Consider the following 23,923-nt stretch of genomic DNA (forward strand, 5'->3'; position numbering starts at 1 on the left):
TGCGGTGGCCTGTGCATTCTGCTATTGCTTGGTTTGAAGGGCAGAAGTGCTAACATGCCCATCGCCTCTGAAGGCTTTCCTCTGTGTCTAGGACAAAAAAAAAAGAGATGGACAGAACAGTAATTTGCACCTCCCGCTTCAGACGTTAGAAGTGCGACCGGGGCAGGGGAGAGCGCCAGAAACCACATGGGGGAGACCCGATTGTGTCGCACGGTGGCCTGCACAAACACACGCCCGACTGCCAGGCACTTGTCTCTCACAATGAGGTTTCTTCCCCCCAATGCCTTGTCATCGCCCATACTTTCGCCATTGAGCTGCAGTGGTGAGACCACCATGTTTCGAAAGGCCTGCTCTCTGCGTGTCTGAGATCAATCGACCCACGAGCCACGAGCACCGCAGAGCGCTGCCAGCCGCTTCCGCATTCGCGGCAGGCAAGGGATAGTACACTCCAGTACAAATACTGAGGTCGGACTATGTGCGAGTTGGTCTTCGCTTGAACAGCATTGCTTGTTGATGTCATTAGTTTTGTGCTGCTCCTTTCTATGCGTTCCAAAAGACTTTGGCTTGGAGAAAGGTGGCATACAGCTTCTTTAGGGCAATCACTGGCCAGGCACTTGTCTGCCGAGCATTGGTTACCCCTCTGATCTCCTCTGGCAGAGTTCTATCTCTACGCCTTGCTGGTGCCTTTCACGTTGATGTGACCTAATCTTCAGCGCACCAAAGAGACGAATTGCCCACTTACCTCTCTTTGCACAGTTGAAGACGTGAGCTTTGTGAGAAAGCTCCGTCTTCCGATCTCACTAGCGTCCGGATATCTCGCACGGGCGGGTTTATTTGTGCGTGCGACAATAAGGACAAAAAGGCATCGCCGGAGTGGGGCCATAGTGGTGGTGTCGGGCAAAAGGGCCTCGGCGGGTGACGAGTGTCATTGCCCTCGTCTCATAGCTGTGCACAGCGCGAGTCCTGGTTCTCAGTGGAAGGAGGAAGGGGCTCCCAATATATCGTCGAAGGAGCCTGCTTCGGGACAGAGCACTGGATCCAGCGGGCCCGGCTGGAGCTCCACATGACAAAGTTCATTGACGAACGTGTACTGCTGATGAGGTCATGCGGACTTTGCGAGAATTGTTTGTTCCCTTCGCCGCTTTTTCGCAGCGGGGCACGACGTCGAGTCGCATGCTTGACAATACCAGTGTGCGGATCATACAGGTATAATCTCCGACGAACCTCACGTCGTGTGCTGTCTGCTGGATTCTGTCCGCGGGCTTGGCGTGGCCCCAGACTCATGAAAAGGTCAACTTAGCAGCACAGCTTGACTCTCTACTCCACACAGCACCATCTACTCAAGACACGATGAGCAACAACATGACAGAGGCAACCGCGGTGGCCCAACCGGTACCACAAGCAGGCAGCGGAGACGCGGGCGTTGGCAGCCACTTGAATGGCGGCGTTGGCGGTGACAATGGCGGTGGCGTCGGCACCAACGAGCCTCACGCGCCTTCGGCTCCCATCAGCGGCAAGGAGGCCAAGACGTACACGAAGCTGCTGGAGCGGGAGGGCAAGAACGACGACAAGGAACTGTCCAGCGCGCTCAAGTCGGCCGCGTCCGAGGAAAAGGCGATGCGCAAGGCGCAAAAGGCCGAGGCCCAGTCCATCAAGCGACACCAGAAAGCAGTCAAGGAGGAGCACAAGGCGAGCAAAGCCCTGATCCGTGCGAAAGAGGCCCAGGAAAAGGCGGCAGCCGCGCTGCAAAAGGCAAAGGAGGAGATGGACATCAAGAAGAACCACACATCGTCGGTCACCAAGTCGTACGACAACGTCAAGGCCAAGATTGATGAGCACCGCAACGCCAAGATCGCAAACGACAAGGACCGCGCGCGACGGCAGGCCAGCATGGGCCATACCCAGTAGGCTGGCCATACCCAGTAGGCTGGCCATACCCAGTAGGCTGGCCATACCCAGTAGGTTTCCTTATGATCTGCGTCTTCAGCCTACTCGCCCGCAGCTTTCGGCTACTGCCACGTCCTTGAATGAAATCCAATGGCGATTCTGTCTTTTTTTTGGTTTGGCTGATCACCTGAGCTCGTGTGTGACTGATCAATTCTCTCAATTATTGAGCCAGATCTGGTCTGTATGGCTCTAGGTTGAGCTAGAACCAAGCATGACTCAGAAGCGAAAGCGTCGGCACCTCCCCCCTTCCCGTCATATTGGCGATGAGCGAGCAGGCTCGGAACTCTGTCGCGGGGGTGGAGTGAGAAGCTCTAATTTGAGGCCAATGCAAGTGATTCTAAGTGGCTGCGCGTGCAGGTCTCCTCCACCCATCAATCGACCCAAGCCATGTCGACGTCCCTCCGGCTTCTCTGCCGAGGCCAGGCCTCACCGAGAGGCTGGCGCTCGCCACCGCCGCTGAGTACGCGACTCCTGCGCGTCGGTGGAGCACCGAGACGTGCTCTGCAAACGGCCGGAGCCGCAGCGGGAGCGGCGGGCGTGGGCGACGACGCGAGGGTCGCTCTCTACTCGATGGGACAGCGCGCCTTTACGCGTGCGGGAAGCCTGCAGGCCCTGACGAGCGGGCGGCCGCTGGACCAGCTCCTTGCAGACCAGTCGTCGCCTGCGTGGTGGCTCAGCATCAGACAGCCAACAGAGACCGAGACAAAGGCGCTGGGCGCCGCACTTTCGGTGCACCCGCTCACCACCGAGGACATCCTCGCCGGCGAGACGCGCGAGAAGCTCGACATCTTCGACAACGTGAGTGATCGCAAGGGCATCTGCGAAAGGCAGCATGCAGCCGCTGGAGAGGCCTGCTGATCCCCCCCACAGTACTCGTTCATCTCCTACCGCGCCTTTGACCCAAACCCGAGCAGCGCCACATACCTCGTGGCCGCCAACATGTACCTGCTCGTCTTTGCGCGCGGCATCGTCTCGCTCCACGCCTCGCCTGCGCGTGGGCCGGTCGGCGTGGAGCGCCGGCTGGAGCGCATTAAAAAGGCAGTCTCGCCGCAGTGGTTCGCCTATGCGCTGATCGACGACGTCACCGACGCCTTTGTCCCCGCCCTGGGCCCGATCCAGACGAGGATCGAGACGCTGGACAGCGATGCCCACTCGCTCTCGTCGGCCGAAGCGGCGGCCATCGAGGCGCCGCTGCTGCGCGACATGGGCGGCGCACGGCGCGACGTGGTGCGTGCGCGCCGGCTGCTGGGCCAAAAGGCCGACGTCGTCAAGGCCCTCGCCAAGCGGCACGGCGCCCGGTCCGCCCAGGCGCAGGACAGCGCCCACGCCTCGGAGGTGGCCCTGCACCTGTCCGACATCGAGGACCACCTCGTGACTGCCGCACAGGACATTGCCCACATGGAGGTGCCTATCTTTCTTCCTTCCCCTTGGGTGAGACCCGCCAGCTGAATCACACAACACACACACAGGAGACGCTGGCGCACGTCGAGAGCAACTGCCTGGCGGCGATGAACACGCAGATGGCACGTGCGAGCCAGGAGTCCAACGAGGCCATCTCCAAGCTCACGGTGCTCAGCACGGTGCTGCTGCCGCTCAATGTCATCACGGGCCTCTGGGGCATGAATGTGGTCGTGCCCGGCCAGGGCGCCGAGGGGCTGCACTGGTTTGGGGGGCTCGCGGCTCTCATGGCCGTCGTGGCCAGCAGCGGCTACTGGTGGGCAACGCGCTTCATGCGCAGGCGCCGGCGGGCTTGATCTTCAGAGGCAGAGGCACAAATCGTGAAAACAGTCTTTCTATTGGACAGTATGGGACTGAGTAAGATTTTAGATTGGATTGGACTGGACCAAATTGGATTGAAGTGAGGTGAGATGGAATGGGAGCAGCATGACGGGAGCATCGTCGACTGAGATGAGACTGCCACGTGCATTCATTCACGCCGACGTCTGTGGAGTCGCATACACGCCCACCTCGACCCAGTTGCTGTACGTCTCTCCCTGTCGCAGCACCGTGTCCCGGCCACCGGTCTCGTCGATGAGGGCCTGGTGCAGAAAGGTGCCGTGGGGCATGCCGAACTCGAGCATCGCCGCACACCTTGGCCCGTTTCCCTCGCCTGCCTCTGCGCCGCCGTGCAGGGTCTTGCGCACGCCGCCGGCCTTGGCCGGGTCTGCCGGCGGTGCGGGCTGCTTGTTGGTGCTGAAGAACTGGCAGCCGGCCTGGTTGGTGCGAAAGGCGAGGGCGAGGCGGGTGCGCGGGCAGGCCAGGATGCACCTCGTCGCGTCGTCGTCCTCCTCGTCTGCCTGCCCCTGCTCTCCCTGGGCGGCGAGGCCCCAGACGTAAAAGTGGTCGTAGGGCTCACTGCCGATGGTGCGGCCCAGGGGCGCTCCTGCGCCGCCCGTCGTGGCCGTCGACGCAAAGTCGTGGGTGCTGCCGGGCGCAATGGCAGCCAGCTTGCCCGTCGGCAGGAGCTTGTCGTCTATCTCAAGCAGCTTCACCTGGCGGCCAGGTGGCGCGATGAGGCGCAGCGTGTGTGCGTCGATGGGCGCTGGCGCATCGAGGGTGAAGCCCCAGTGGTGCGTCATGTTGAGCGGCGTGGCCTCGCAGGCGTCGATGATGCGCGCACGGTACTCCATTCGGAGCGCGCCGAGGCCGTCGCCCGCAGGCACGGTGGCGCTGTTGCTCTTGCCCGTCGCCGCGGCGAGGACCTCGAGGCGGGCCTCGACCCGGAGCGTGCCTGGGTAGCCATTGATATCGGCAATTGAAACGATGGCAAAGGTGGCCGACGAGGGCGATGCCGGGGTAGGCTCGAACAGCAGCGGCGACGAGACGGGCGACCACACGCAGCGGTCAAACGGCCCCGCCTGTGGAGGCACCGAGCCAGCCTCGACGGACGCCAGCGCATCGCCCTCGTTCTCGGGACCGCCGTGCAGGCAGAGACCGTCGCCGGCGCCTGTGTACAGATGTGCTGACGTCAGTGTATGGGCCTCATTCAGGCGTGACGGTGGAGCACTCACGCCACTCTTGCAGGTCAATGTGGCCGCCGCCGGGAAAGGGGCTGCGGCCTTTCGGCAGCCGGTTCGCATACCGGCCCACGATGGGCCCAAAGAACTTTCTGCCGTACGTGTGGTGGTCTCTGGGGTTCTCTGGGCCGGCAATGATGTCGCGCTCCTTGTGCGTCGTGGGGTCCTGCAGCACGATGCGGTGCACGTTGAGGCCGAGCGGGAGCACCTCGATGGTGAGCGAGCAGCCGGGGTGGGTGAGCACCACTGGCTTGAACGGGTCGATGAGCGGCATTGTTGCGGGCGAGCTGGGTCACTTCTTGTTGTCGTTGTAAAGGAGGCAGCAAAGGGCAGCCAGCGAAGAAAAGACCCTTTAAAGATTCCCGGGAGCGTGGGGGATAGGTTGGCACGGCACTGCACTGCACTGCACGTCCCCCCACCCCCCACGTCGACCAGGCGCGTGCGACGACGCCGTCTGGCAAGATCGCCGGCGCCTGCTCCGGACAGAATGGCCCTCGTCGGCGCCCCTCTCCGTATGTCACTTGAGCTTCTTGTGCACTGTTGATCGGCACTCATCCGGTGGGTGTGAGAAGTTGGATTCTCGGCGACGTCCAGTCCGACGTCGCCGAGGGGCCGGTACCAGTGACACTCTGCGATGCTCATCAGCCCCGACAGATGCACGACGCCGATCAAAGAGTGGCAGCAGTCACTACTCTTCCTATATGCTTGCAGTCTGCCCTGCTCGTCTGCGTGCTCAGCGCTCTGATTCAGTTCCGACCTAGCTAGCACATCTGGCAGCTTAGGCGCGATCTGTCACGCGGCGGCTCGGCTCGCGAGAAACCCGGCCGGGCGACGGCTGCTGGGAGAATGGACTCATTTGGTCTCACCAGAGTGCACTCCTTTTGTCTCCTCCAGCTCGCAGTGACGAATTGCTGCCCCGTGGAAATGCAGCCGCCAGCATCGTCATGCCACTGAGCGAGAGAGATGAGATTCACCGTGAGCTCGTCCTTGCTAGTGGCAGTCTAAAAAGTGGCCCGCGTCGCGTGGGTGCGCGCGCGTGCAGGCGGAGCACCGTCTCCAGCATCCAAAATGTCCAAATCCAAGAAAGCAGACGCGCGCCATTCAGAGATAGGCCTCGAGGATAGAGACAGGCCTCGACGAGAGAGAGAGAAGAGAAAGGGGCCCTCGCAGGACAATGTACCGGGAGCGCAGGCAGGTCGACGTGGCGTCGTCGTCGTCGCCGCCGCCACTGGCGCCGCTGGACACGTCGGACGATCCGTCGTCGTCGCCCACGCCGCTGCCGCCTCTCTCGCTCTCGCTCTCGCAGTCGCAGTCGCCCTCGTCGCTCGCGCGGCGCAGCACGTCGTCGTCGTCGTCGCGCCTCCTCTCGCCCACGCTGTCGAGCAACTCGGATCCGTTTAGTGGAAGTGCAAAGGCATCGCTCCAGTCGCATCCGTCGTTCAGCAAAGAGGAGCTCCGGAGCAAGCACCTGGCGCGCCACTTTGGCCCCCTAGCAGCTGGAGCCTCGGCCTCGGCGTCGCATCTCGCCTCGCGCATCGACGTCGACCGCAGGCGCGACGATGCGCTGGCGAGCCACTTTGTCGATTCGTCCGACGATGCCCCCTACTCATCCGACGATGCAGCTGCCGCCACCGCCGCACGGCCCTTGGAGAACCAGCAGCACCAGCACAACCACCAGCCGATCCCGTTTGTCATTGGCCTCGGCCTCGGCCAGGATGAGGACGTGTCGGAGCTGCCCACGCTGTGGAACCACCTGCAGCAGCACCAGGCCCAGCGGGCCGCCGCGGCCGCGTCGTCGTCGCAGGGCCTCGCTGCCGGCCTGGGCGAGGCGTTTCAGGAGCCACGGGCCAAGGCACGCGCGCGCACGTTCAGCCGCACCCAGTCGTCGAACACCGATCCGTTCAGCGCCGGTGCCGGCTCGGGCAGCCAGCAGGCGGCCGCGTCGACGTCGTCTCCCCGCGCCTCGTCGTCTCGGCCGAAGAAAAAGGAGCGGCCGGTGGGGACGAGTCCCAAGAAGCTGACGCGTGCGCGCCACACCGTGATGCGGGGTGGCGGTGTCGACGATGGCGGCTTCGAAAGCAGCGAGGGCGACGAGGCCGTCCCGCAGCCGTGGGAGCAGCTCGCACCGCCGCGCGCCGTCGACTGGGACGAGGTGGTGAACCACGTGTTTGAAAAGACCGACGGGCGCATCAACCTCGAGGGCAAGGCGCTGCAGCGCATCGACCCCCTCATTGGCGACCTGGCCAAGTTTGTCGTGCTGCCGCCGCTCTCGCGCACCTCGTCGTTTGCGCGCGTGCCCTCGTCGTCCACGAGTCCGTTTCCGCCGCCGCCGCCGTCGTCGTCGCAGCAGCCGCCGTCGTCGCAGTCCCCGTCGCAGCCGTCGTCTTCGCAGCAGCAGCAGCGGCGCCGCGACAAGACGTCGGCCCTGGAGCTGTACCTGTACAACAATGCGCTGCGTGCGCTGCCGAGCGCGCTCTTCGACCTCGGCGCCAACCTGCGCGTGCTCTCTGTCCGCCAGAACAACCTCACCGAGCTGCCAGCGGCCATCGGCGAGCTGTCGGCCCTGCGCGAGCTCAACATCTCGAGCAACAAGCTGCGCTGGCTGCCGGCCGAGATGCAGCGCCTCGCCCTCGACGAGCTCCTCTTTTTCCCCAACCCGTTTGCGCAGCCGCCGCCGGGTGCCCGTCTCACGGTGCGCCTGCCCCTGGGCGCCGCCGCCGCCGCGTCTTCTTCTCCCACTTCCAACTTTTGGTCACGTGGCGGTCGCACCACCAGCTTCGCGCTCATCCAGACGCAGGCAGCGACGGCGACAAGTCAGCGCGGCATTGCGCGCCACCTCGCCGCGCATGCCGACCCCCCGCGCCTGCCCTCGCTCGTCGAGGTCTGCCTCCGCCGCCTCCTCGAGCCGCTACCCACGGGCGGTGGCGTTGGCGGCGGCGGCGGCGACGACGAGGGCGAGATGAATGGCCATGGCGACGGCCATGCCACCGACGACGCACGCCCGCTGCTCGAGGCCTACGAGGCCGGCAGCCTCCTCTCGCTCAAGACGGGAGGCCTGCACCCGGACCTGCTCCTCCGCCTCGAGGCCGCGCGCCGCAGCGCCACGGGCACCTGGTCCCGCCGCGCAGTCACCGGGGCCGCCAACGCTGCCGCCACGGGCGCGCATTCAAGCTCAGCGGCGGGCCGTGCCGCGCGCAGGAAGCGGGCCAGCTGGATCTCGAGGAGCGTCGTCTCTTCTGCCAATGCCAATGCCTCAAAGAGCACCGACGGCGGCTGGTCCTCCTCGTCGTCTTCCTCTTCCCCGTCGTCGCCCTCGTCGTCGTCGTGGGCAGAGGCCGACACGGAGGAGCGCGGCGGCGTGGCCAGGGACGTCGAGGAGCAGCTCGACGAGGGCGACGACGCCGTGCGCAATCCCTGGTTCAGCCGCTGCCCCTGCCCGCGCCACGTGCAGGGCCCAGCCCGGCGACGGGGAGCAGCAGCAGGAGCAGCTAGAACAGCGAGCACAACAGCAACAACAGCGGCCATGAATGGGCACGACGACGACCTCCGCGACTGGCCACGCACCCAGGGCCCCGTCTTCTGCAGCGAAGGCGCCCGGCGGCTCGAGTGGGTCAGCCACGTCGGCGGCTTCCGCGTCGCCAGCCCGGCCGTGCGGACAGCCTTCGTTGGGCCCCAGCCGCCGCCGCCGCGGCAGCAGCCTCAGCAGGGCCAGCAGCAGGGCCAGCAGCAGGCACAACAGCAGCAGGCACAGCAGCAGCAGGTACAGCAGCAACAACAACAACAAGGACAGCTCGTCGACGGCAGCGGCTGCCTGCCCCTCCTCTGGCGCGGCTGCGGGCCCACTTGCCTAGACTTCCTGCTTGCCTGATCGATCACACATCATCACATCATACCAGAGTAAATGCTACTGCCACTTTCATCTTTCTTTCTTTTATTTCCCCCTGCGTGTCTGTCTTAGAACTCCACTGGCATGCCCGACGGCAGCAGCGACGGGTCCTGGTGCTGAGAAGAGGAGGGCGCCGCGGCCGGCGTCGCAGCCCCTCCGCGACGCTCGATCTCGCGTGCGACAGACTGCATCTGGGCAGGGCGCAGCGCGGCGAGCATGAGGTCCAGTCGGGGCGTCTCGACGTTGTGCCAGCGCGCGCGCTGCACGACGTTGTGCACAATCGCCTCGAGCTCCATCGGCCGGCCAGCCTCGAGGTCGAGCTTGGGACAGACACTGGTCAGCCGCTGTTGTTGGAAAGACAAGCACACTCGCGGCCACACTCACCAGGAGCGAGGGCTTGAACGAGTCGGTGAGCGTCGTCGTCGACTTGGCGCCCTGGCGCAGCCGCACGGGGCTGCTGTCGGCCGTGAAGCCAAAGACCTGGTCCACGACGCTGCTCGGCACGCGGTCCTCGCCTAGGCCACAGGCGCGCGCGACAAAGAGGACCTCGAGCATGATCTTGCGCACCACGGGAAACGTGTATGCCCAGTTGTCGTCGGACACAATCACCGACACGGGCTGGCGCGACAGCGTCGAGAGGCCGCCCCAGGCCGTGTTCCAGAGGACTGCGTGTCATTCCGTCAGCGAACACTTTGCGTTTTCACCATCATCGTCGTCGTTAGCACACCCACGCTTCTTCCACCGTGCCGGCTGCACGTCCTCGACGACGTTGGCCACGCCCTCGCCCGCGTTGTATGCGCGCGCGAACCGGTCGAGCGCCTGCCTGCGCCAGTCGTCGTCGGGCCCTGGAGAAGCGCGGGGAAAGAGGCCCATCTCAAGCGTCTCGACGGGGCCGTGCTCGACGCGCGTGCCCCCGTCGACGAGGTTGGCCCCGATCCAGGCGCAGCAGCTCACCACCGTCGCGGCCAGCCGCTCGCGGACGCAGAGCGTGTCGTGCGGCTCGTCCTCGATCCCGATGCCGTTCTGGTTCGGCCACCCAAATACTAGTCAGCATCTGTCCAGACCACCTTTTGGAGATCGAGACACCCACCTCGACAAAGACGAGCACGGGTCCCCGGGTGCCGCTGGCGGGCGGCGCGAGCATGGGCTTCAGCACGTCGCTCGTTGGCCGCACCTCGGGCACGATCTTGTACGTCGACAGGACATAGTCGTAGGGCCCTGCCTCCCTCGCCTCGGCCTCGGAGCGCACGACTTTCGAGGGCCGCCAGGCGGTGTGCACGCCGTACTTCTTCGAGTCGATGGTGATGCCGTGCTCGACGACGGTGTCGTAGTTTGAGCGCGCGAGCGCCGTGACGCTAGCCTGGCCGCCGCGCTCGAGGAGAAAGGAGTAGAGGGCGCCGAGCGCACCAAAGCCCACGGTGAGCACCCTGATCTTGCCGTCCTGCTCCTCGCCTCCCGCCATTGTTGCAGCCTGTTTGCAGATGCGTTGTGTTGGGTCTAATCGAGTCTTAAATTTCCTGGCGACGGGGGGAGAATCCGGTTTGCACTCCCGAGTCCCGTGCGCGAAGAAATGCGCGCGCGCGCTCGCCTTTCTTGGTCAGCGAGGGGGGTCGTCGCCTCCACTGTGAGATAGACGGTCACTCACGAAGAACAGGATCCGCAGCGAGAGAACAAGGCCGGCAGCAGCGGAGGGCATCAGCGACGATCGATGCGCATCTCCATTCCCTCGATCCCGGACCATCTCTCCGCGCTCGGGCCTTCGAACTCGTCCGTCGACCATGCCGTCTCGCTCATCGCCGGCCTGCTGACCAAGGGCCGGGGCAAGACGCTCGTGCTGACGGGCGCTGGCGCCAGCGTCGACAGCGGCATCGCACCTTACCGCGGCGCCGACGGCCACTACACGGTGCACAAGACCTACCGCCCGATCTTTTTCCACGAGTTTGTCGAGCGCTCCGACAAGGGCCACGCGGCGCGGCAGCGTTACTGGAGCAGGAGCTTCCTCGGCTACCCGCCTGTCCGTGAGTTGGTTGCTTAACCGTCACCGTCAGTTTTGTCAAGCTGAAAGGAGAGAGAACCACAGTGCATGCACAGCCAAACCCAACGCACTACTCGCTGGCGGCGCTCCAGCGCCTCGGCTTCCTCGGCGACTACATCACCCAGAACGTCGACGGGCTGCACCACCTGGCCACGCCCTCGGCCAGCCTCGCAGCCGCGTCCATCGTCGAGCTCCACGGCACGCTCCAGCACGTCGTCTGCGTCCAGGCGGGCGAGTCGTCGAGTACCAAGGGTGCTGGTGCTGGTGGTGATTCTCCCGTCGACCAGGCGCTCTACGACCGGCTCACGTCGCTCGCCCACCCAAAGGACCGCCGCGCGGCCCCGCAGGAGCGCAACACGCCCACGGGCCAGGCGGCCTACCCGCACGGCTGCGGCTTCCGCGCCTCGCGGCCCATCTTCCAGCACGTCCTCGCCGAGATGAACCCGGCCTGGACGGCGTTTGCCGAGGACCTCGTCGCACGTGACGCGTCGCCACAGACGAATCCCGACGGCGACGTCCAGCTCGGCGGCGACACCGACTACAGCTCGTTCCACTACCCGGCGTGCCCCAGCTGCGGCGGCGTCGTCAAGCCCGCCGTCGTCTTCTTTGGCGAGAGCGTGCCGGGTGTGCTCAAGGAGCGCGCGGCCGAGCTTGTGGGCGAGGCGTCGAGCCTGCTGTGCGTGGGCACGAGCCTGGCCACCTACAGCGCCTTTCGGCTCGTCAAGGCGGCCAAGGAGCAGGGCAAGGCCGTCGTCATTCTCAACAAGGGCCCCACGCGCGCCGACGCCCTCGTCGAGGACCGTCTCGATGCCGGGTCGAGCGAGGTGCTCAATGCCGTCGCGCGGCAGCTCCTCGCCGGCCGGCACCACCGCGACCCCGTGCTCGCCCGCCTCGTCGAGAGCGGCGTCACGGTGCGGCCAAGCGAGCGGCAGAAGGGCGTGGTGTCGAGCTAGCTGGGGTCTGAGCTTGAGTCAGAGTCAGAGTCTGATCTGAATCATAGTCTCAGCTTGAGTCAGAGTCAGGATTAGAGAGACTGCGTTTGCTTGCTAGAATGTAACAGTACGACTATTATTACACATGGTTTCATCTTCTGCTTCATCATCATCTGGCCGTCTACATTACGCCTCCATCTGCCCCGCCTTGTCCTCTGGCTCGTCTGGCTGGCCTCCGACGAGCGAGAGGAGGCCCTGGACGACGTCGGTCTTGCAGGCCATGGCGAGCAGCAGCACGGCGGGCAGGTGGACGAGGCTGGCAAAGAAGCAGGCGCGCGCGTCCCTGTCCGTCTTGCCGCGCCAGAAGCGGTGCGACGCCCAGACCATGGCTGCGTTGGGCGCGAGGCTGAGCAGGGCATAGGACCAGTGGACGACGGGCGTCATAAACGGCAGCACGACGCTGCAGACGGGCACCATCGCCCACGCATACCGCAGCGCCGTGCGGCGGTTCAGCGACGGGTTGGTGACGCTCATCATGCGGTAGCCGCCGCGCGCGTACTCGGCCGAGAGCGACTGGGAGAGCGAGTTGAAGTGGGGAAACTGCCAGGCGTAGACGAGAAAGGCGAGGGCGAGCGGGGGCACGTCGAGGAGGTGCTCGCCGCCCGTGGCGGCCGTCCAGCCCATCAGCGGCGGCAGCGCACCCACGACGGCGCCGAGCCAGGTGTTGGCAATCGAGAGGCGCTTCATGGGCGTGTAGACAAACGCATACAGACCGATGTTGGCGAGGCCGAGGAGCGCCGTGGGGCCATTGGTGAGGGCAGCGAGGATGCCGACGCCCGAGAGGCCCGTGGCGAGGGCAAACGAGGCTGCATGCAGGGGTGAGAGTAGCCGTGCAGGCAGCGGCCGGTTGCGTGTGCGCGCCATCTGTGCATCGTAGGGCGCCTCGACGAGCTGGTTGATCGAGTTGGCACTCGCCGAGCACAGCGCCGTGCCCGCCGTGAGGGCGAGGAGCGTCGTGACCGACGACGACTGCGACAGCGCGAGCGGGCAGAGCGAGTAGCCGGCCATGCTCGTGAGTGTGACGAGAAAGGTGAGTTGTGCTTTAGACAGCTGCCGGTACACCTTGATGAGCGCCGACGACGCCAGCGGGGGCACGGGCCGGTACGAGGCGGCAGCAGCGACGGCGGCAGCGCTGGGCGCAGTCGACTCGCTGCCGGATGCCGGTGGTGCCAGCGTCGTCGTGACAGCAGGGTCGTCGGATGCAGGTGCGTACATGGACAAATCCCGCCTCGCCGAGCTGTACGAGGGCGCAAAGAAGTCGGTCCTCGAGCCCGCGGCCATCGTCGTAATCGTCACCATCATCCTCCCGCTCCTCCTCCTCGTCGCTGCTGGTGTCCGCAGGAGCAGCGTCGGCGCCGGTTTCGCCGCAGAGCAGAGGCATGATCGAAAGGCAGGGCCTGCGCCGCCCACGAGCAGCCGCGCAGAGACGAGCTGGGCCATGGCGTAGCAGGAGCGGGCGAGAGCTTGCTTAAAGTGAGAGGGAGATGAAGGTGCGATTTGAGTTGGGAAGAAAGCGGTCGACGCGTCACGTGACTGCCGGCCTCCATCTGTCGATGTCAGCCTCATCCTCCGGCTCTCTTCTCTCTTCTCAATGGCCGCAATGACATGCTTATCTGCGGGTCAGCCTGGTCTTGCATCAGGTTCAGAACAATCGCTTTCTTCTCCAGTGCCTGCTTTTTCTCAATGCTCTGGCTGCAAGAAAGGAAGAGGACGCAGAACAAACAATGTATGCATTGCAGTGCATCGCAGGAGTGGTGATATGTCCGCCTCGCCTCTCTAGTGGCTGGGCTTGGAGCCGTCGACACGCATGTTGCGCGTGGCCGAGGGCAGCTGCACGACCATGCCGTCCTGCTCCTTTGCAATCTTGACCTGGCAGCCGAGCCGGGAGGTGTCGGTGAGGCCAAAGGCGAGGTCGAGCATGTCGTTTTCGTCGTCGCCCGGCTCCTCGAGCGAGTCGTAGACGTCTGGCTCGAGGATGACGTGGCACGTCGAGCAGGCAATCGAGCCTTCGCAAGCGCCTGTTGTTCGTTCCACTTAGCTTTCCTCTTTGTCAGGCTCCAACAACACCACTGACTCACCCTCGAGATCGACGTCGTACTCGTGCGCAACGCTCAGCAGGTCGTCGCCCTCGTTTGCCTCAACGGTCTTGAGGTCGTCGCCCTTGGAGTCGCGGAAGGTGACCTTGATGCCCGTGCCCGGCTCGGGCCGGTGGATGCCTCCGTGCTGGGCTGGGGCGCTCGCATGGAAGAATCTCTGCTGCTGCCGTGGCTGCTGCTGCTGCTGCTGCCGCGATGACGAAGCCCTGCTACTCGACGACGGCCCTCGCCACCACGATGGACCGGCTGGGCCTGCTTGCCCGGCGAACCCTGCGAATCCTGAAGGCGCTGCCACTCTTCTCGGCGCTATCGGCTGTGGCGCAGCGGCTGCGCCTGCCCTCGTCCGCGCACACTGCATGCCCATCGCCAGGCCTGCCCCCCTCGACGCCCGGGCCGTGTTCGCAAAGGCACTGCTCGCCATCGCCATCCTGTCGCCGCTTGTCCAATCGATGCTCTTGCGCACGCGCAAACGAATTCGAGGTCCCAGTCCAGGTCCCGTCTTCCCAGTTTCTGGCAGATCCGACTTGGGAAATTTGCGAAGGCGCGGCCGGTTTTCTCGCAGCGAACGGCGTCCTTCTGATTACATAACGTGGCTTTATTTCTTTTTTTTTTTTTTTTCTCGCGCGACACACAACGCAGCTTTCACTTTGCGCACGTCTCCTCGTTCTCTTTTTATTCCTACCCCTTCTCTGGCGCCAGCACCCGCGAGACGCAGCAAGGATGGTGCGCGGCGCGGCAAAGGCGCAGGCACAGGCCAAGAATGCGGCCAAGCAGGAGGCGGCAAAGGGCGGCAAGTCGCAGCTCAAGGACCGCGAAAAGGCCCTCAAGTTCATCTGCCCCCAGTGCAAGGCGCCCAGCCCCGTGGGTGTGACTTACGCATGGTAGCTTCTACTTGCAGCTGACGAGAACACACACAGCACTACAACACGCTCAAGACCCACATGGAGTCCAAGCACCCAAAGGCAGACGTGCCGCCCGAGGACAGCTTCAAGGTGTAGAGTTACATCACATTAGACGACGCCCCAGAAGTCTTCGAGTGCACAACAGAACTGGAGAATAGAAAAAGTCAGCCATAGAAGTAGGCCCTGACAGAGAAGGAAACGCACCTTGCCACAGGCCACGCTCGCGCTGAGGCTGTACTCGGAGATGCTGATCTTCTCGTCGACGATGCCGTCGGCGAAGCTGTCCTGGCCGTGGGCCATGGCGCCGACAAAGACGGCGAGGGTGTGGTCCTTGGGCACCTTTGGCAGGTAGCTCGAGAGGCGCTGGACGGGTGCATCAAAGGACAGCGTCACCTTGTGCGTGTTGGGCGGAAAGTGGTCGGTGACTGGGTTGCGGATCACCCGGAGCAGCTTCTCGCTGCCCTTGACGCTCCGGATCGAGAGCTTGTGCAGGAGCTGGACCATGAGACCAGAAAAGCGCTTGAAGGTGCGCGGGATCCGCACGTGCGGGTTCACCTCGATGAGGACGCCCTTGGCGGTGTGGATGTAGACCTGGAGCAGGCCGGCCTTGTTGAGGGGCGAGTCAAGGAGCGTGAGGAGGCACTGGTGCGTGATGTCGGGCCGTGCCTCGGCAATGTCGCGGCCCATCTTTGCGAGCACGCGCTGGTGGTCGTCGCAGTTGAGCAGCGCGTACTTGTCCTGGTTCGCGTCTTTACCCTTTCGCGACGAGCCCCCTCCCCCTCCCCCGCCGCCGCCGCCGCCGCCGGATGAAATCTTGTATGACTCGAGGCAGGCCTGCTCGAGGACGACGATGAGGTGGGCCGTGTTGCTCCTGTCCGTTGCTGTCTTGAGCACTTTGGGCACCTGGGGCACGAGCGAGCTGTCTGTCCGCACGCGCTTCTGTCCGGGCGTCGCGGGGCCCGACGTCGATGACGGTGCCGGCGGGACCGCTGCCTGGCTCTGGCTCTGGCTCTGTCCCTGCGCCTGTCCCTGTCCCTGTCCCTGTGCCTGGTACGAGGTGGATGGCTTGGGCGGGAGTGCATGCTTCAGGCCCGTCTTTTGGATCTTGATCGTTGATGAAGATGAAGGCGCCGGCTGCTCGTCGGCCTGATCATCGTCGCCGAGGGCCTCGTTGCTGTCGCCCGTCGCCACGCGAGACCGGGCCCGGGAGGCAGCGGTGGCCGCCGACGCGGACCCAGCACCATCGATGGAGTTGCGCCGCTCGTCGCGCCGCCGCGTGCCCTGCTGCAGCAAGGACGACGACGACGACGACGAGTGGCTGGGCAGCGGCGCAATCGGCCGGTAGGACGTCGAGGCGGGCGCAGACACCGTCGAGCCCTTCATGGCCACCTCGTCGCCCTCGCTGTCGTACCCCGGCCCGCCGTCGAGGGCGACATCGTCGTCCGACAGGCTCGCGCTCGATGCGTACGGCGACGCCCCTCCGTCCGACATGGTGCTGTCTAGCTGTCGGTCAGTCAGCCGCAAGTGAGATGGGATCGCTCGGCTGATGAAAGGAGAAGAAAAAAAAAATGAAAGAGGCCCATCTCATCTCCACCAGCCCAATTTTCCACGCGAGCCAGTCTCATCTCCGTCTCAGCCTCAGCCTCAGCCTCAGTCTAAAAATTTCTTAAATTTTACCGGCAGGGCGGGTTACGTTTCAACTTTTACAGAGCGACGGGCTGCGATGGCACTCACACGGGAGCACCAGGCCGACAAGGGCAAGGGCAAAGGCAAAGCGAAGGCAGCAGCACCAGCAGCAAAGCGCGGGCCAAAGGGTCCCACGGGCGGGGCAGGCAAGCGGCCCAAGGTGTTTAGCGAGTCGCTCGGCGTGGCCCACCTCGTGGCGCTCTCGAGCGACATTGCGGGCGAGACGGCGTCGCGCGACTCGGCGCGGCTGCAGCGCTCCAAGGCCAGCGACGAGCACCGGCGCGCCAAGCGACGCAGCGGGCAGCAGGAAAAGGAGGCCCGTGCCGACGCCTCCTCGGCCCTGGTGAGTCGCGTCTCTCTCTCTCTCTCATCTCACTGATAGAGAGAGGTTGGAGCTGACGAGAGAGAGAGACGACTGTCGCAGTCCAAGAACCGCATCCGACGGGCACTCCTGGACAAGCAGCGGGACAAGTCGCGAAGGCGCAAAGAGGCGCGCAAGCAGCAGCAGCAGCAGCAGCAGGAGAAAGGCGATGGGGCAGGAGAGCAAGGAGGGGCACAGCCAACGACAGAGACAGAGAAAGAGACAGGGACACGGCGGCCGCGGAAGCGCGTCTCGTTTGCATGATGTGTACAATTAACGGTGTAGATGAAGGAAATGAAAGCGATACAGTGTAGTACAACAAGAGATTTGAAAAAAGAAGCCTGAACTCTCTCAACGCCCGTTCCACACCGCCTTGAGGCTCTCGGCCGGCGCCGCCATCCTCGTCCACGGCTCGACGACGCCCCGCTGGACACGCTCGCGCTCGAGGAGCTGGGGCGAGACGTGGATCCAGCCGGCGCGCTCGAGGACGGTCCCCTCGCGGTCCTCGTGCTCCCACGCCGCGCCCTCGTCGTTATCGTCCTCCTCCTCTTCCCCTTCCTCATCCTTCATGCGTGCTCCCTCCGATGGCTGCTGATTGTATCCGTCGCCCTCGTCGCCCTCGTCCTGCTCGGTGGGGATCCTTAGAATAGTACCGCCCACGTGCGTCTCCCAGATGTCCCGTGGCAGCACCGACGAGTCGTCGGCAGTGCCAGTGGTGGCAGTGGCAGACAGCGACTGCAGTGCGGCGCGCTGCGCGGCGTCGGTGCCACCGACGAGGAGGACGACGTGGGGCTTCTTGAAGGCCTCGTACGGGCTCACCGTGCCGCTGCCCCCATCTTCGGGCAACTGCTGCTGCGACTGCTGCTGCTGCTGCTGCCGTGGCTCAAAATGGCTCTTGCGCCGCGACGTCGAGAAGCGCGCCAGCTCGTAGGCGTTGCGCAGCTCGACGACGTGGCAGCCGGCGCTTGGTCGCGCTTGGCCGCGCTCCTCTCTGGCTACGTCGAGCACCTCGTGGGCCCATGCGCAGCAGCTGTCGTCGGGCGCCTGTCCCTCGTTCAACTGAGTCGAGACGTGAGCCATGCGATGGAAGTAGCAGGCGCCAAAGCCGAGGCGGGCGACGGCGTAGAGGGCGGCACGTGACGCAATCTCGCGCGCGCCGTCGCCGTCGTGGCCCAGGACGACGACGAGGGCGCTGCGGCTGGGGCCGGGCGCATTGATGGGGCTCGAGAAGCGCTCGGCGAGGCGCTCGAGGGCGTGCGGCAGCGTGTGGTCGCCCACGGCGTCGCCGAGGCAGCAGTCGCCGAGCGCGTTGGGCACCGCCTTGGCAGCGCGCGTGCCCAGCAGCCGCGCGGCCGCGTCGGCGCGTGCAGTGACGTCGACGGCACACACGGCCTGGGCCGCCGCCGTTGTCGTCGCAGTCGCCGCACTCATCGCAGCAGTCATCGCAGCAGTCATCTGGCCCAAGAGCGCGCGCTGCATCGAGGCCGTGTGCCAGCCACTGAGAAAGAGGCCGTCTCCGTCGTCGCCGTCATGCTCATCAATGCGCTGGGCTAGGGCGAGTGTGTATGGAAGGCCAAACTCGGCAAATGCGCGCTCGATGGCCAGTGCTGCTGCTGCCGGGCGTCGAACAGAAGAAGAGGAGGAAGGACGACCGACGAGGCGGAAGAGGCGCGGCTCGAGGGCGCCCAGGCTCGCCAGCATCTCGACGGTCTCGCGCAGCGACATCTGGCCGGGCCCAGCCTTGGAGGGCAGAGCCGGGTGGGAGACGAAGCCGAGGACGTCGTTAGAAAGACGCGAGCTGCGGCCGGCGGCGCCCATGTTGAGCGCCGTGAGTGGCGGCAGCGATCGCGTGGCATCGACGGCAGCAGTGGAGAGGACGCGGGCGAGGAAGCTGGCCAGGTAGGCATTCTGCTCAATGTGCCTGCGCGACGCGGTGCCGATGATCTCGACGAGGTGGATCTGGCCAAAGCTGCGCGCGCGGTCGTACAGCTGGGCAGGCACGACGCTGTCCCAGCGCAGGTCCCCGTTCAAGTCGTGGTAGCTGGCCACGATGGCGGTGCGGCCGCGGGCATCGATGAGCCGGCGCGTCAGCACGGGATCCCAGCCGAGCTCGACATCGAGCAGCTCGACTTGCATCGCCAGTGCCAGGTCGGCCAGGCGAAAGTAGAGGGCCTGGGAGTGGGCCGACGTCGTGTCGCGCTGGGCGAGGCACCGGTCGTCGTAGAAGTAACCCCCCTCGCGGTCGGACCGGCAGGTGAACATGAGGGGGAGCTCGGGCGCGAGCCGGCGCAGCGTCTCGACCTGGATGGCCACGTCGGTGAGGTCCACCTGCGGGGCCTCCTTGTCTCTGCTATCCTCTTTGACGCCTTCGCTCTCGTCCTGCGCCAGCTCGTCGTCTTCGTCGTCAGTGCTGCTCCTCCCGCGGTCGGCGTGGTGATGCTGGCTGCGGCGGCGCATGCGGGCCAGCCGCGAGGCAGGTCGGAGACACTCGAGCATGTCGACACGCAGCTCGATTGCATCGACGCCCTCGACGATGCGCCGCAGCAGCGCAGGATTCACCTGGCCAATGTCGGCAAACGTCAGGCTGAGAAAGGTGGTCCGCCGTGTCAGCAGGCTCGACCGCGACGTGGGGTCGGCCCGCCGGGGAAACACGGCAAAGCGGCTGCTGCCGTCGCCGCCGACGGTGGCACCGGTCGCGCTGGCGACGCTCGGCGAGCGCCGGTCCGGCGGGCCGGGCGATGGCCCGGGTCCTGGTCCGTGGGCGCCGAGCAGGTGCGAGAGGCTGGCTGCCGGTCGCATCTGGGGACTCGACGAGCGAGACGAGCCGCCGCCAGGGATGATTGCCTCGTCGCCGCCAATGAGGATGGAGCGGATGAGGCGAAGAAAGGAGCGCTCGACGTGCTTGAGCGCCAGCGGATGCGGCGACGACGACGACGACGACGCGGCCGTGAGGCTGACAAAGACGTGCGAGGCGCACTCGCGGAACAGCGGCTCCCGACGGCGCATCACATCCAGCAGGCCCTCCTCGTAGTCGGGCCGGCTCGTCTGGGCGACGAGGTAGCGCGTCACCTCGTGCTTCTCGCGCAGCACCAGCACCACGGGCATCGTCCGCCGCGCATTGATGAGCAGCCGGCGCGACTCGACCGACTCGACGAGGCCACCGCCACACGCAATCACGGCATCCTGCGGGTGGCGCGACAGCAGACTCGCCAGCACCATCGTCTCGCGCGACCGAAAGGCCGGCCAGCCGTGCTGGTCGACGTAGCGCGACACCGTCGTCTGCTCCATGGCCTCGAACGCAGCGTCGGCGTCGATGAAGCGCCGCTCGAGGGCCGACGAGGCAATGATGCCGAGCGTCGTCTTGCCCACGCCGCGCATCCCAATGATGACGAGCGTCGCCCGCCCGTCATAGCGAAGCAGCCGCGGGGGTGCGCTCATCCTCTCGTTTGCGCTCTCTCTCTCTCTGTGTCTCTCCCTCTGTGTCTCTCAGCGTGTCTCTCTGTGAATGGATTCTTTTCTCTACGAATTCTGAACTAATAATATAGAGGGTTATTCGCTCTCCTGCTCTCGCGCCTGCGATTAGACGCCATATTAAGGCGAGGGTGCACGTGCAGGATTCACGCGTGGCCGAAGCATCCCCGTCGTCGCACGTCCGCTCTTTTGGGCGGGCTCTGCATCAGCCGCCCTGTCCCGAGGTGGCTCCTCCTCCCGAACTGCCTCTGCTTCGGCCCGGTCTTGAGCGATCTTCTGAGCGGCCTCGTCTTCGGCCCTCTTTTTGAGAAGCCATTTTAATCGTAGGAAGAGAGTATGATTATTTTTGAACGACTCTCTACGGTACTTCGACGCGTAAGCGAAGTACTTCTCGTACCACTCTGTGTCGTCTGATGTCCAGGTGTCGAACAAAGTGCGGCGCTTGAAACGTTTCCCTCTAAAATAATCCTCGCCATGCTGTAGCGCCGCCCTAAGCCTCTTCATATCTTTATCCGAATTTAAGTACTTCATCGCGCTGTCCGTGTCTTCGCTCTCTTCTTCGTTGGATTGCGCGGGCGCTGCTTCTCCTGAAGCCGATGCTGATCCCGGTGTCCCCTCATGGTCGGTCTGAACCTCATCTGCAAACCTTGGCCCCCAATTGTCTAATGCTGGGTCTGAGAGACGCTTTTCCACGAAATTTTTCGCAACTTCGAAGTCGGCAAGATGCTTCTCGAAGAAATTTTCTGGTGATTTGTGCTTCTTTGCCCAGTCAAATATGCGTTGTACCCCCTCTATGTCTTTATGACCCCATGTATAGATCTTCGCTGACGCTTTTACCTCCTTCCCTGCTTCGACTTGTCCAACGTGCGTCGCCATCCTCCGCAAAAGTTCTCCCAGATGCGACCAGTCCCTATGCCCCATCGTTTGCGGATCCTTTTGCTGCTCACTCATGCTGGCCCACTTTCGCCGAACAGACTGCGCTGGCTCTGACCCTGCACCGGCCCTGTCTTGATCGGCCTCTACTTCAGCCCTATATTGAAAAAGCTTGCCTAATTCTTCGAAGTCACGACGATGAATCTCCCAGAAATTTGGATGGTACTTGTTCGTACGTTCGAGAAGCTCCCTGTACACGTCTCTGTTGTGATACCAGTCCTCGAACGAATCGTGTCTGTTGCTACGGCGAGACCGTCCTGCAGCGAAAGCTTTCCCTTGCTCAAGCGCCGATTTGAGTTTTTTTATAAAATTGGCTTCCTCTGCCGACCCCAGCGGGCGATCAGAATTGTGCTTGTCGCCCTGACTCTCTTGCTCTGAGGCCGCAATTCGAGGTTCCGTGAGTCTCCCTTCTATATGCTGTTTCACGATCTCGAAGTTTTCTAGGTTGTCCTTGTTGTAGAACATTGGATGGTGCTCTTTTGCCCAGTCGAATTTGCGTTCCAAGTCTTTCAGATTCTTCCCATCCCAAGTATTGATGAAAGCCAGATGGCTTATTTGCTTCTTCGGTCTCTCTTTGAGACTGTGAATCTGCCCCACCATACTCCGCAGCAGTCGTGCCAGTCTCCCCCAGTTCAGGCGCTTCATTTCTTGCTCTTCCGTTGTCGTCTTGCTTCCGCTAGCCCTTGCGCGATTACTAGGCTGCGCTGGCATTTCCTCGTCCGTTTCCGAAGGCGCGAGGCCGTCCGAGTAGTGGTATGATGTCTTCTGATCAGCGTCCTCATTGGATGACTCGGTAAGGCGGGCAGCTGTCTCTCTGGCAGCATCTCTGGCTCTATCTGATGCCTTTCTTTTCTTGCCACGCTGAGCCGCCTCTGCATCGGCCCAGTCTTGAGAGGTCTTCTTCTGCCGAGCTGCCTCCTCTTCGGCCTTCTTTTTATGATGCTTCTTCAACTTGTTGAAGATGTGAAAATTGTTATTGTAGGACATTTGATGGTGCCCCTTCGCATGAGCGAAAAAATCCTCAAACCATTTTGTGTCCTCTGATTTCCAATTTTTGTACGATGTGTTGCGCTGGCTTTCAGGCTCTCCTCTTTCGAGAGCTTCGGCTTGCTTTTGGGCTGATCTGAGCTTTCTCATCATATTGTTTTGATGTTGTACATTCTCCCTGCTGTCCAAGTCTATGCTGTTCGTGCTGTCCCAGTCTTCGCGCTCTCCTTCGGTGGATTCGCGTGTCGTCTCTTCGCTGGTCCGAGGGTTCTCTGCGAACCAAGCGGCCAAGTAGTCCTCGCCCTCTGGCCGAGTGAGGCGCCATTCTACGAATCTCTTCACAAAGTTGAAGTCGGGTAGATTCTTCTTGTGGAACGCTCGTTTATGCCCCTTTGCCCAGTCAAACAGTCTTTGCGTATAATCCAGGTCCTTCTGAGTCCATTTATATATCAGCGCTCTACTAGTAACCCTTTCGCGATCTTTGATCTGGTCCACCATCGTCCGCAGCTTTTGCGCCAAATGTCCCCAGTCATGATGGTCCATCATCTGCGGCTCCTTTGGAATGTTGCTTCCGCTGGCCATCTTTCCCTTATCACGCGGCGCTGGCGCTGGACCTTCCATCTTTGAATGCACGGGCCCGCTCAAAAGGTGGGATGTTGTCACCTGATCGGTGTCCTCATCGGACGACTCGATAAGGGGGGCAGCTGTCTTTCTGACGGCATTCCTGGCTCTGACTGACGCTTCTCTTTCCTTGCCATGCCCAGTGGAGGGCGTCCAATCGAGAGAAGAGTCTGATGGCTCTGTGTTGCCAGACGCGCTTTCTTTTGGGTCATGCCAGGTGAGAGGTCTCCAGCCGTGAGACTCAAACGATGGCCCCTCTCTGACTCGCGCCTTCCTTTGGCTGCGTCGCTTAGTGGGATGCTTCGAATCGAAAAAGCTTCTCGAAAGCTCTGGCTGGTTTGTCTGGATGGTCTCGGACTCCCACTGGTGCTGCTGTCGTTGCGTATCCATGCTTTTCTGGTAAAGGGCGGACACCCTTGCGCTCTTCTGAGCGGCCTCTGCATCGGCGGCCCCATTCTTAGGGTGCTCCTTGCCAGTGACCTCTGCATCGACCCTGTCTCGAGATTTCCTCTTCCGAGTGGCCCTTGCATTGGCCCTGTCTTGAGCTCTGTTTTCTTGAGAGGCCTCCGCTTCTTCCCTTCTTTGAAACAGCTGCTCTAATTCTTCGAAGCGACGATGATTATTCCAAAAAAACGATGGATGGTGATTCCTCGCACGTACGATCAACTTCTTGTACTTCTCTCTGTTGTCATACCAGTCGTCGAACGATGTGCGAATGCGTTCACGGCGAAACCCCCTTTTAGCGGAAGCTCTGCCCTGGCGTAACGCCCTCCCGACTTTTGCATAGAAAGTGGTTACTTCGACTCGGTCTAAGGCCCCAATTCGAGCGCCCGAGTCGTCCGCTGCTGACTGAGAGAGCCTCTTTCTTATGTACTGTTCTATGATCTCGAAGAGCTCTAGGTTGGTCCTATTGTAGAAAATTGGGACGCGGTCTTTTGCCCAGACGAATTTGCGTCGCATATCTTCCAAGTTCCCTTCATTCCAAGTAG

The 23,923-nt window shown here is 63.3% G+C and overlaps 12 protein-coding genes across 12 annotated transcripts; 5 read left to right on the forward strand and 7 right to left on the reverse strand.

Moving 5' to 3' along the window:
* Nucleotides 1-490: 490 nt before the first annotated feature.
* On the reverse strand, nt 491-1,100 carry FA10DRAFT_97455 (hypothetical protein). Its single transcript, XM_025525836.1, has 2 exons — nt 743-1,100; nt 491-684 (listed from the first exon to the last, which is right to left on the reverse strand). The coding sequence occupies exons 1-2, from the start codon at nt 881-883 to the stop codon at nt 541-543; spliced, it is 285 nt and encodes a 94-aa protein (XP_025376981.1). The 5' UTR covers nt 884-1,100; the 3' UTR covers nt 491-540.
* On the forward strand, nt 894-3,967 carry FA10DRAFT_279107 (hypothetical protein). Its single transcript, XM_025523517.1, has 4 exons — nt 894-1,904; nt 2,280-2,745; nt 2,818-3,378; nt 3,417-3,967. The coding sequence occupies exons 1-4, from the start codon at nt 1,351-1,353 to the stop codon at nt 3,699-3,701; spliced, it is 1,866 nt and encodes a 621-aa protein (XP_025376982.1). The 5' UTR covers nt 894-1,350; the 3' UTR covers nt 3,702-3,967.
* FA10DRAFT_97450 (galactose mutarotase-like protein) lies at nt 3,804-5,688 on the reverse strand. The gene is made up of 2 exons (XM_025525835.1): nt 4,959-5,688; nt 3,804-4,894 (listed from the first exon to the last, which is right to left on the reverse strand). The coding sequence occupies exons 1-2, from the start codon at nt 5,236-5,238 to the stop codon at nt 3,879-3,881; spliced, it is 1,296 nt and encodes a 431-aa protein (XP_025376983.1). The 5' UTR covers nt 5,239-5,688; the 3' UTR covers nt 3,804-3,878.
* On the forward strand, nt 5,689-9,145 carry FA10DRAFT_97449 (hypothetical protein). The gene has a single exon (XM_025525834.1). The coding sequence runs from the start codon at nt 6,139-6,141 to the stop codon at nt 8,830-8,832; it is 2,694 nt and encodes an 897-aa protein (XP_025376984.1). The 5' UTR covers nt 5,689-6,138; the 3' UTR covers nt 8,833-9,145.
* Nucleotides 8,872-10,523, reverse strand: FA10DRAFT_266347 (hypothetical protein). Its single transcript, XM_025521453.1, has 5 exons — nt 10,496-10,523; nt 9,941-10,438; nt 9,582-9,873; nt 9,235-9,515; nt 8,872-9,170 (listed from the first exon to the last, which is right to left on the reverse strand). The coding sequence occupies exons 2-5, from the start codon at nt 10,310-10,312 to the stop codon at nt 8,919-8,921; spliced, it is 1,197 nt and encodes a 398-aa protein (XP_025376985.1). The 5' UTR covers nt 10,313-10,438; nt 10,496-10,523; the 3' UTR covers nt 8,872-8,918.
* FA10DRAFT_97386 (DHS-like NAD/FAD-binding domain-containing protein) lies at nt 10,363-11,921 on the forward strand. Its single transcript, XM_025525833.1, has 2 exons — nt 10,363-10,868; nt 10,931-11,921. The coding sequence occupies exons 1-2, from the start codon at nt 10,559-10,561 to the stop codon at nt 11,836-11,838; spliced, it is 1,218 nt and encodes a 405-aa protein (XP_025376986.1). The 5' UTR covers nt 10,363-10,558; the 3' UTR covers nt 11,839-11,921.
* FA10DRAFT_266348 (protoheme IX farnesyltransferase) lies at nt 11,921-13,346 on the reverse strand. The gene has a single exon (XM_025521454.1). The coding sequence runs from the start codon at nt 13,315-13,317 to the stop codon at nt 12,004-12,006; it is 1,314 nt and encodes a 437-aa protein (XP_025376987.1). The 5' UTR covers nt 13,318-13,346; the 3' UTR covers nt 11,921-12,003.
* Nucleotides 13,347-13,529: 183 nt separating this feature from the next.
* FA10DRAFT_266349 (ferredoxin) lies at nt 13,530-14,473 on the reverse strand. Its single transcript, XM_025521455.1, has 2 exons — nt 13,956-14,473; nt 13,530-13,895 (listed from the first exon to the last, which is right to left on the reverse strand). Exons 1-2 carry the CDS (start codon nt 14,398-14,400, stop codon nt 13,654-13,656), a joined length of 687 nt encoding a protein of 228 aa, XP_025376988.1. The 5' UTR covers nt 14,401-14,473; the 3' UTR covers nt 13,530-13,653.
* A 220-nt stretch (nt 14,474-14,693) lies between these two features.
* FA10DRAFT_285509 (hypothetical protein) lies at nt 14,694-14,971 on the forward strand (the record flags this gene model as incomplete). The annotated part of the gene is made up of 2 exons (XM_025524002.1): nt 14,694-14,834; nt 14,891-14,971. The coding sequence occupies 2 exons, from the start codon at nt 14,694-14,696 to the stop codon at nt 14,969-14,971; spliced, it is 222 nt and encodes a 73-aa protein (XP_025376989.1).
* FA10DRAFT_240214 (Nep1-domain-containing protein) lies at nt 14,917-16,382 on the reverse strand. Its single transcript, XM_025519203.1, has 2 exons — nt 15,080-16,382; nt 14,917-15,022 (listed from the first exon to the last, which is right to left on the reverse strand). Exons 1-2 carry the CDS (start codon nt 16,364-16,366, stop codon nt 14,984-14,986), a joined length of 1,326 nt encoding a protein of 441 aa, XP_025376990.1. The 5' UTR covers nt 16,367-16,382; the 3' UTR covers nt 14,917-14,983.
* A 127-nt stretch (nt 16,383-16,509) lies between these two features.
* FA10DRAFT_301096 (hypothetical protein) lies at nt 16,510-17,229 on the forward strand. The gene is made up of 2 exons (XM_025524932.1): nt 16,510-16,904; nt 16,986-17,229. The coding sequence occupies exons 1-2, from the start codon at nt 16,599-16,601 to the stop codon at nt 17,184-17,186; spliced, it is 507 nt and encodes a 168-aa protein (XP_025376991.1). The 5' UTR covers nt 16,510-16,598; the 3' UTR covers nt 17,187-17,229.
* On the reverse strand, nt 17,181-20,416 carry FA10DRAFT_301097 (SKI-domain-containing protein). The gene has a single exon (XM_025524933.1). The coding sequence runs from the start codon at nt 20,358-20,360 to the stop codon at nt 17,274-17,276; it is 3,087 nt and encodes a 1,028-aa protein (XP_025376992.1). The 5' UTR covers nt 20,361-20,416; the 3' UTR covers nt 17,181-17,273.
* Nucleotides 20,417-23,923: the final 3,507 nt, after the last annotated feature.

Source organism: Acaromyces ingoldii (assembly GCF_003144295.1).
Source record: "Acaromyces ingoldii strain MCA 4198 unplaced genomic scaffold FA10scaffold_3, whole genome shotgun sequence".
Taxonomy (NCBI): Eukaryota; Fungi; Basidiomycota; class Exobasidiomycetes; order Exobasidiales; family Cryptobasidiaceae; genus Acaromyces; species Acaromyces ingoldii.